The sequence below is a fragment of the Centruroides sculpturatus genome, unplaced genomic scaffold (genome assembly GCF_000671375.1).
Source record: "Centruroides sculpturatus isolate CEXI.00-Female unplaced genomic scaffold, Cexi_2.0 scaffold2487, whole genome shotgun sequence".
Classification (NCBI taxonomy): Eukaryota; Metazoa; Arthropoda; class Arachnida; order Scorpiones; family Buthidae; genus Centruroides; species Centruroides sculpturatus.
In genome coordinates this window covers 8,377-19,743 of record NW_019386823.1, presented here as the reverse complement: position 1 = coordinate 19,743, position 11,367 = coordinate 8,377, and the positions used below count along the sequence as shown (strand labels likewise).

Genomic DNA, 11,367 nt, shown 5'->3' with positions numbered 1-11,367 from the left:
CATACAAAAATGTACAGTACATGCCTATTCTCAGCTAATAAATCTTCAATGTATTTCCTTCTTTTGTGTAAAAATTGTATTTAGAAATGACTAACATTTACTGTAAAATACAACATTAAAGTTAATGAAGATTAAGAAGATAAATACATTTGTAGAAGTTTTCAAGAACCAAAATATGTACACACTTTTTTGGATATTATTAGATTTTGTAAGTAGACTCTACAAATATTATTGCTTTAGAAAAATTACATTTTTCGTTTAAAATTTGCTGTATTATATTCCAAGTTATACACTACGGAAATTCTGTTCTTTTTAAAGATAAATGCAATTTTTAAATTGATTAATTATTATGAGCAATAGCAATTAATTCAATTGAAAATATGAATTAATAAGAAACTGATTTATCTATGATTCTAGAATTGATAGGATAAGGCAACTCAACACATGGAAGATCTGTCAACTGGGACTTTCTATGGTAAACTTGGCCCTATTTAGGTGTTAGACAAGAGAACAGCGACATACATGCGACCAGCTTTTCGGTCAGGCGCGAATCCGCGATCAATGCTCAGTGGTTTTATCCACTCAGCCACTTCTGAACAAAACTGGTTTATCATTCACAAAGAAAATGTTTTCAATCATATTTAAAAAGTCAACATTTTAAAATAAGAATACACAATTTAGAATGAAAAGTGAATAATTTCCGGCAAAAACGTCAAAAATACTTTAAAATATATACAGTATATGATAGGAATTTTTGTTCGGTTGACCCAAAACTTCATTAAAATTATTCCATTTTATTTTTATTTATTTTCTTTTCTTTAAAATGAATATTAAAAACTTTCTTTCATAAATCCTGTTAAAATTTTAAATAATATATAGGATTAAATACAAAAATAATATCATGATATTTTTAAAACAATGTTTTAAAGAGTGATATAGCATTTGTAGTAAAATTATATTATATACGATAAATTAAAAATAAAACAGCATTATTTTATAATATTTTAAAATTTGATCTATGTTAAACATTAAAATAAGTATAAATTTATTGGAATATATGTATTGTGGTTATTCAGCAGAAAAGTTTACAAATCATTTTATTTTTGAGTGTTTGTGTTAAATTTTTCTTTATTTTGGCAATATTTGCTTTCTGTATTTTTCCTTTTAATACAAATTCTAGAAATTTTAGTTGCGCCTGCAATAGTAATTCATATCTCGGCTGTTCCCAATAGATAACCAGAAACATTACTTTAATCTATGAATACGAAAAATAGACAAAAAAAAAAAAAAAAAAAAAATTCTAAAATTTTTAAAAATTTTAAAATTGTAATAAGTAATTTAATATAATTCAAAATTTCAGCTACCTTGAATAGTTCTTTTAAAGAAAGCTTTGCATGCTTCACATGAGGCAACTCCATAATGGAAACCTGATGCGACATCACCACATACTAGACATAATCGCTTTGGAGAATCAGCTTTTCCTTCAGAATTACTGACATTCATACTTCCTGTGCCATCTCCAGGTATGGTACTAGAACAAAACATATCTTGATGATGACTTTCAGGACTAATTGGGGGCGATGGTGATTGTTCTGCAGTATCACTTGTATAAAGATCCTTTAAAAAATGATTCTTTGTTATAAAATATTTGAAACAAGCAAATAAAACATAAATATAAAAAAAAAAGTAAGAAATTTACCATGTTAAATTATGAATGAAAAAGGTCACTTTTTTATATGTTTAAAAAATGATTTTCAATTTATTTTAGAGATTGCATAATTATAGCATTATATCATACTTTACAAGAATAATTTATTAAAAAATTTACCATTGTTATTTGTTCAGGTGACCTACAATGTAGTTTACTACTACCAACTGGTTCAACTGTTCCAAAATCAGTTTGTCCATTTGATAATCCTGAGTTGGAAGGAGGATAAATGCAAGGTGATGGAGGACAAACTGATAAACAGGTACTCTGTGCTTCATTTCCATCTTCTGTCTTAATCTGAGATACAATCACACTGCTATAACCTGCCATCACAGTGTACTACAAAAAATTTATACACAACAATTATAAACAAATATAAATATTCAATTCTTAGTTTAAAAATAACTTAACCAATAATATTTTCGACACTTAGTTAATGAATATGAATAAGTTCAAATTTCTCTTAATGCACTACAATTTTTGACTCAAACCATCACAAAAAATAATTATAATTAAATGTTGATAGTTTCCTACATTTAAGAAAATTACATGTATAACTTAGTATTAGAAATTTCACTATAATAATTATCTTTTGAATGATGATAAATTATTATTATTTTTTAAAATTTATATGAAACATGTAAAAATACACCTTAGACAACATAACAATAGACTCTGGTTGATCGGTAAATTAATCCTTATGCTATAATGTCAGTATCATATATTAAAAATGAATCACTCCATAAAGTATTACAGAACTTAAATTATTCATATATGAGTAGTATAAATTTTTAATTATTCCTGACTATTATTATTCCAGATGATATTAAATATATGTATTATTTAATTCAGATGTTAACCTTACAAACTACTCAGTGTTTTTTATGAAATTTTTAAAACAAATTAAATACAACATATACTGATATATTCAAAAATGCTTTTCCTCAATAAAATGATTAAGTTAATATTTACAAATATTTTTATGAACTGAAATATTTGAAGTATTCTAATATGATGCTAAATAGAAGGGCATTAGAGCATTTTTGAAATTACCGATCAAAGCATTTCATAATTTTTATGTGTAAATTTTAATTTTAATTTGAATCTGTAATTCCATTCTGTTGAAAACTTCAATGTAATTGAAATAGCCTGAAGATGACTTTAAAAGAGATTAAAAAGATTAGTATTTAAGAAAGTTGTTATGCTGGATTAAAAGTTTAGTTATGTGAATTATCATCATTATGCAACAAGTTTTTTTCTAAAATGGTATTTGAAATAATTTAGAAGTGTTTAAACTGTTTATACTTTAACACAACATGAAGTTCACTTTTAAAGACTAATGGCCTACTATGATAGCAGAAAACACCCATAATCTAATGTACTGTATCAGTTTGTATCATTTGCTGTTTGTATGAGTGAAATATGTTCAGTTATCTATCATTTCACATACTTTCGTATTTTTAAGAAGACAGTTGATTCTATACAGATACTGATGATGGGCTGTAAAATGTAAGTTGGCCTGAAATGCATATAGTTATGTATGTAATCAACCAAAATAAACATAATTAAACAATAGTTTTGGATTGTTAAATTACCAGTAGTTTCCTATACACCTGCAGACACAGGATTACAGAATTCCCAAGAATTTTCTAATTGGAATATAGCTGGTATCCCAACAAGAAAGGAAATATTTAAATGCTAAATTTGGCAAAATTTTGTCTTGGATTTTGAATGATGCTTTCAAGTTTGAACTGTGTGCACAGTGAAAAACTGTGCTGGCTGCTTAAACACCATCTGCTATGGCTTCAAGTTGTCTCTCATTCTCATGTTACACTCATAGGTTTTCACCTCTTTTTATACTTCATTTTTGGTGTGTTTGGTTATATATATTGTGTGTTATTCGTTGATGTTTAACAATTTCTTCCTGCAATTTTTCTTTGTTGATGGCTTTTGGACACTCCATATATTTTGTATCCTTTAATTCAAAATTTCTTGAATGGAATTTTTAAACCACAGTTGACATGTTCAAAGTTTAGGAGCATCTTCCCCATACACATTACAATTTTTTTTTACTGTTTGTATGGTGTAATTGCCTTTTTGAAACTCAAAGCATAATATGCCTTGTTATGTTTTTTGTGAAAGGTTGTAATATCAACAATTGAAGTGAAAGAAGTTATCATGAAGCATGACAGTGGTACATGTGGCAGATCTGGCAGCCATGTTTAAACTGTTAAAGTTGACAGGGTATGACCAATAAATGCAATTTTCATTTTATTATGCAGTATTTACATATTTTATTTATTGTTTTCAAGTTTCAATTTATTATTAGGTCATTTAATTGTGTTATTTTTACCTTGAATTACGCATATTTGCTGTTTTAAGTTTATTGAAATGGATATTGTTTAGAGTCTGAGAATGGATTAATTGACTTTCCATTATTTCTAATAGGAAAAATTGCTTCAGACTTTGAGTCATTCAGAGTTTGAACTGCTTCCTGGAATGAATTAAATTCAAAGTACGAGGCACCACTGTACTTTTGTGTACAAAATAACTATCTACAACAATAGCAACAATGAATAATTAATTATAGCTCAGAGTATAGTTTTGTTTGCTTTAATTGTCATTTTTTTAAACTTACCTAATTTGAAAAAATTATCAACTTCACTTTATAACTGAGCCACTCAATTAAATATTAAAATTTTTATGCTATAACTTCTATATGATCCATCTTTGACTTAAAATTTTTTAATATAATTATAAAACAGACCAAAATGAGACATTTTCAAACAGTTTAAAAATTGGAACTGTGCTACCTAATTCAGGATATCTGTTCATTTTATTCATGATAGCCTTACTTAACTGTATATTAAATGCTATATCATGGCCTTAAAACAAAATTATTATTATACATCAACAGAAAATAAATAATAAAATAATTTCCTCTCAATTTGAATGATCAGTATTTTTTCTAATACTAGCACATTAAATCACATTAATACTAGCACATTAATTTCATACATCTGCCTCTTCCAAGAGTGTGGTCAATCCTTTTTAACTTCCAATAAATGATGAATAAATTAATGATGAAACGATGAACACTATCTTTTTAAGTATTTTCACACATCTTCAAGATCATTGGCATGGATCTATGTATCTTATGTATCTATATATTGAGAGAGATGGGCCAATGACAATGAGTAAGAAAAATTTCTTGTCTGTTTTTGAGTGGATAAAAAAATATGGTGTACCTGTTATGTAGTGCTTGTTTTTACTCCTAATTTTTGTAATATGGTATAAAATAAAATATGTTGGGAAGGAAGACACTTTACTAGAATAAAAATATTGGGGAAATATGTCACCCTCTGTCTTATATGGATCTACACTAAGGTGACCAGACATCCTGCTTTTGGCGGGACAGTCCTGATTTTTAACAATTTGACCCATGTCTCGTGATGTTTTAAAAAAGTCCCAAGTTTTGGAAAGATTAAGTTTTTGTCAATTATGTGTCATAAACTTATGCCTTATGTCTAAGATTTGTGAAGATCATTTTGTATCACGCATATCAGTGCCAAGATGTGCATGAGCATTGTAAATAAAGAATGCTGCGCCGACAAAACCCTTTGTGTTTGTAGTAGAGACTGACAGAAAATAGTTTGGGACTCATAGCTGCAGCAACAGAGCAGCGCATGTTCACAGGTTGTCCATGTTGCATGTTACATGGCACAGAGCTCTTGTCTGTCACCACCTTAGAAAGATAGTGACTAGCGAGAGTAAGCACACTGGTTTGCATCGTTCTATTGCTAGTGGTGGGGTTGGGGTTCATTTTGGTTACAACAGTATTATATAATAAAAAAATTACAATAATAAAGTAACACTCAAGGCAAATTCAGAGGAAAGTTAGTATTATTATTATTTAGATCACAAATCACAATTAAGTGTTGAGACTTTAAAAGCCATATTATGTGTGAAATATAATTTAACAAATTCTTGCAAAAAATTTCATGACATTTTAAACAACAGCAGCAATCTACTAAAAACAATTTACTCAAATGAGAAATATGCAAGAGTTTTTAAAGATTTGTAATAGTATATATATTTATTATATTTGTAAATTTTACATATGTTGAAATTTAAAAATATATAATACAATACAATTTTTGCATTGTTTAATAATAAATTTTTTGTTGCTCTAGAACAATTTTTTCAACAAGACAACCACTCCCCCCCTGAAATTTTGACCCGTTTCACCAATGTAGTCACCTTAATCTACACCCATGTTCAAGACAACATTAATAAAACAGTAATGTTGTCATCCTATTTCAATTTACCACATTAATCAATTAATACATGTTGAGTTTAATAATCACAATTAATAAATGTGTGACAATTAACATTAACAAACTGAAATTTAATGCAAAAAAAAAAGGAGAGAAGACACCTCTATAAAAATTCAAAATTCTTCAATGTAACAAGTGCATGGTCATTCTACACACAAAGCTTTTGGTGACTGTTGTAAAACAGTGCCAACAGTATGAAGCAATGTGCTGAATATGGTTGCCTCGGTCTCTACATACAGTGTGCCTCAATACTCCTACTTGCTGAGATGTCTCTGATTACAATAACCATAAAGGCATAAACAGTGCAACAAATCAATAATTATGAAATTATATTTACAATCTCAAAATTTTATAATGATTATTAATGATAGCAGTTGTCAAGAAATTTGCTAATTGCTGTCCAATATCAATGTGAATCAGCTTTTTAAAGCCATCCTCAACAAGTCTTGCTCTGTAGCATTCAATAATACCATCAGCTTTTGTTTTTATACACAAAAATCAATTAAAAACAGGTGAGTTCTGACTGATCATTTTACCATTGACCAGCCACCATGTTTCATTTTTCTCTTGTGCATTAAGCTTGTCTTTCACTACCATCTCCCACTGCTTCCAGCCCAATGAGTTTTTCGCTTCTTCGAATATTTCCAGATAGGTCATGACCATCAGTGGCCAATTAATTTTTCAGGTGTGATTGACTTGCTTAGAGTATTATGAGCCAGTCTTTCAACTATCTTTGTGCCAATGTCACTTTTGTCAGTTGTTGATGATGTAGTCACAGCTTTTTCATGTATTTTCAGATGCAACTTTCTTCATGTTTCATTCCCATAAACAATATGCTCTTTGCTTTGATTCATAGTCAACTAATACTGTCAATTTACTTTTCAGATCTAGTTTCTTGCAAAACTGTTCATTGATAAGCATATATACATTACTTCCAAACACCTTTAATGTTGAAAAATCTGGCTGAATGACAAACCATGTGAAGAATAAAACTCCACGTGAATGAAGAATAAAACTCCACAGTTCATGTGGAGTTTTATCCTTCAGTTGAAAGTTTCGAAGGAAGGCCACCATGTTACAGGCCTCAGCCCAGAGTGATTGGGGTAAGCCACTGGTAATTAACATTGTACTGTACATGCCACTTCAATGACTGGACAGGTAAAGAGGCAGAAGCACACAATCTGTTCAAGACAGTAGGCCATAGAATTTTCTCTAGCAATCTCAGCACCTTGGAGCATCATACATATTTCTTTGCTGACAAATTCAAATCCATTGTCTGATCTTACATGAAAGACTGTATGGCCATTGACAGCTACTTCTGGACATCACGGAGCATGTTGACAATGTCACTTTTTCTAATTAAAGGGCTCGACAATTAACCAACCACTGTGATTATCGACAAATACAGCCAAAAATCTTGCTCCTCCAAGTGATTTGATTGCCATTGGTCTGCATTTGTCAAAGTGAATTAACTCTCCTGGTGCCTTTGCGTGCATCTCAACTGTTTCAAAGAGCTCCAAGTTTGTTTTCCAAGAACACACGCCTCACAAAAGAATTGACTGTTTTATTCAGCTTATCTGAGGCGACAGAGTCTGATGACATTGTCACTTTGCATCATTCCATTCAAAATATTGTAGTTAATATGCCTGCACCATTTGTGCCAGACTTCTATTGGCACTTCCTTCAGTCATCTCTGCATTTGCTTCTCCAGACTTTCACACATGAATAAGCATCTTAAAAAGTCTGTTATGAATATGCACTCCCATGGCAATCATGCAAGTTTTCTTTGACGAAATGCAGAAGCTAAAATAGATTTAGCTTCTGCATTTTGCCAAGCTGATTGAAAATAGATTTTGCTGATGCCAGGTACAGTACATACAATACATTTATCAGATGAACAGGTTCCCCATTGACCATCGACCAGTGCTATAGACTCAATGTCACCTCAGCTATGTGCATAAACCACCTCTTCATTACTGACCATTACTTTGTAATTGTTACTCTAAATAATAAATATTCTCTCAGCAAATGAATGCATAGGTGTGGTCATAAATTTATAATTTATCTCTGCTGAGCATATCTGAACTGAAATTGTTACTTTCAATTGGTGCAAAATTTATAAACCAACTCCAATTTGCACATACAAGTCCATTAGTGCCTGAGTCTGCATACCATGCATTGTCATCATCAATTATGTCTAAATCCACAGAATGCTCTAAAAGTGGTCAGTGATCCTTGAGAGTCCATCATTGATACATTTGCCCTTGCACCTGAATTGTCAGTTTTAAATTTATAGCAATCACATTTCATATGACCATGTTTACTGCAGTAATTACAAACGCCATTAAATATTTTATTCAGCTTTGTTAGCTTTCTGTTATTTCCATTTGATCTGCAGTTTTGATTAAAGCTCATTGATTTGCTGTCATTTTGAAATAAAGCTGCATTGCCATTTTTGACTGTAGGTTCAGCCACTGTCTTATTGAGCACTTCTTTAAGTAATCAAGGAATTAAGTTTTCCAATGTCTGGTCCACACAGAGTCCCAGGCTAACAAGAAATATTTGAACAATGGAGATAGACTGTATAATACTTTAGTCACAACTACTACATTGTCCTCCTGCTTGTGACCGAGATTACCGAGTTGAACTGCCAAGTGTTCCACAACATTGTCTTTTAGATTCATTTTATATTTGTAAAATTTTTGCTACAACAAATGAACACTTTCTTTGTTCTTTTGCTGATAGATTATCAATAACCTTTTCCACATTTTAACTGAAGTCTTGAGGGCCATAGCATGATGTACTCAATTCGCTTCCAAAGCTTTTACTATAATCATTCATGCTTTCTTGTCCTCTTTGTCCCATTTCATTAGCAAGGTTGATTTGGGACATGGACTAGACCATTGACACACTCAAGGAGACCACTGGAATCAAGGAACACTGCATTTGAAATTTCTATACTGGAACGCCATGGCCATCAAAATTTGATACTGGATTTTGTCCACTGTGTTGATCTTTCAGTGTCACTTTACACCTTTACATAGCACAGCATAGCTTACAACAGTGCACCACACATTTAACAATTTTCAAAAAACCACCAAAAAAATATCTTTCTTAAACTTCCTCACAATTACATATGAACTGGGCCAATAGCCTGTTGAGTTGTATTGGAACAAATGTGCAACATTTAATGTTAACAAACTGAAATTTAATGCCAAAATAAGGAGAGAGAATATCTCTCTCTACAAAAATTCAAAATTTTTCAACAGAACAAGCATGTGGTCATTTTGTGCATGACCCTTTTGATGACTGTTGTAAAACAGTGCCAACTGTAGGCAACAACATGACGTGGGAAGAGACTGAGGTGCATTCACCTCAACAATACATAAAGTGGTGCTTCCATTTATTACCAGAAACATCTTTTCCAAAATAATTGATGACAACCAAAAATTTAAACATCTTAGAGAAATAAGTAATCTTGTTGCATTAAAGATAAAAAATAATTTCACAATGTAATTAATCAATTAAAAAACTTTTATGTGATGTCTTTAAATGATTTTGTAAAAATTATGTTAATTTGGTCATAGAAAAGCAATCAACAATGGAATTTTTCATTAATCATTTCAGCTAAAATATTTTANACATTTGCCGGTGTAAGTGAGAAATAACGATATTTAGCAAATATTTCGGACATACACGAAACAACTGTGTGAATGTTGACATTCACCGGAGAATGTTGACATTCGCCAGATTTCGGTCATTCACAGTAACATATACATAACAGCTGGGAAAGTAAAAGAGCATATATCCTAAAGTTCTGCACATATTTTAAAATTGTTTAAAATTCATTATTTATTTTAAAATAAGGATTTTGGGAACAGATAGGTTGTTTAATGTTCAGACGATATAATCGGGACTACAAGTAGTGAAAATTTGAACTTCAGTCTTAACCCATTCCATTAAACCAGCATTTCTCAACCTCTAACGAATCGTTGCCCCCTTCCACGTAGTATCGCCCCCTTTAATAAAACCGTTACGTAGTATCGCCCCCTTCACTTCAAAATTCTGATGCCGAGAGCCAAGGGTGCGACTATGCAGATGCGAGCGAGCGAATTTTCCGAGAGAGCGAGAAGAGGCAAGACGTGATAAATATCAAAACCTGTCAGATATGTGCGAGAACTAGAAATTCGCTCTCGCTAGCATTATTTCTCACTTCTCGTTTGTGCATGGTTTTCCTTTGCGAAAACTAAATCGCTCGCAACCTCTCACTCGCTCTAAATTCGCGTCTACATAGTCGCACCCTAACGCCAAATTCGTACTGCATTGAATAGACTAGTGACTAGTTTAATGTTATTTGTTTAATTATTGTACGATATAACGAATAAAATATCTAATTATTCTTAATATAATGTTTCACTATATTGCCCAGAAAATTGTTTTTTGCCCCCCAAAATATAAATTGTTACTAATCGCCCCCTCAACATGGAAAAACGCCCACATGGGGGCGATATCGCCCCTATTGAGAAACACTGCATTAAACTCTAGAAATGGCTTTGAAGTGGCAAAGTTTAGCCTTGATCCTGTCCTCCAACAAATGTATGGGCGATGACGTGTGCCAGAAAGCATATGCTTAGTCAGAGTAGTATTTCTTTAAGAAGGATACTAGCTTCTTCTGAATGCACTTGTGTCATACATTTCTTTGGTGGAGGAGAACCAAGATGGGGCAATGAAGGCCTGTGAACACCCTTTGGATTGATTGCCAGTCAAACCATAAGCTTTGGCAAAATTTGGAATGTTATTTGAGGATCCACATATAGCTCTTTTTTAATGAAATAGTGATTATTACCAGCACATACTCATTTCCATCAAAACTGAAATAGGACTCATCATCCATAACCATATCAAGACTGTTTAACACCTTCAAGATTCTATCATGCAATTTCTTCAGAAGGGATTTTTGAGTAGCAAGTTATTTCATGATGTATTTTTGGAGCAGACTTTCACTTTTTGAGAATCACATATGTTCCATCAGAGTATGATGAACATGTCATGTGAAATTTTGAACTTTCTTCCCAATTTTCTAAGCATTTGCCCAACTTTTCCAAGTCTTCTTCCTCCTCTTTCAACCACTATCCTTGAAATAATACTACACACGATACATCATGGAACTCCCATTCCAGAGAAAGTTTAACTGTATAAGATTTCCCATTTTCGTGATTTTCAGTATAAAATCTACCAATTACATTCCTTCAATCAAACTCATTTAATCCTTCCATTTTTAAAATGGAACATTATTTATGTAATGTAAATTTTTTGATAAAT

At 31.4% G+C, this 11,367-nt stretch overlaps 1 protein-coding gene across 1 annotated transcript in view; it reads right to left on the bottom strand.

The window, feature by feature from the left end:
- Positions 1 to 2,196, bottom strand: part of LOC111615812 (steroid hormone receptor ERR1-like) — a 13,383-nt gene extending 11,187 nt beyond the window's left edge. Inside the window, exons 1-2 of the mRNA XM_023357248.1 lie at positions 1,829 to 2,196; positions 1,365 to 1,617 (exon numbers count right to left, since the gene is read on the bottom strand). Of these exons, the coding sequence (XP_023213016.1) occupies positions 1,365 to 1,617; positions 1,829 to 2,038 (463 nt within the window). The 5' untranslated portion in view covers positions 2,039 to 2,196. The remainder of the gene's footprint in view (positions 1 to 1,364; positions 1,618 to 1,828) is intronic.
- Between the last annotated feature and the right edge of the window lie 9,171 nt (positions 2,197 to 11,367).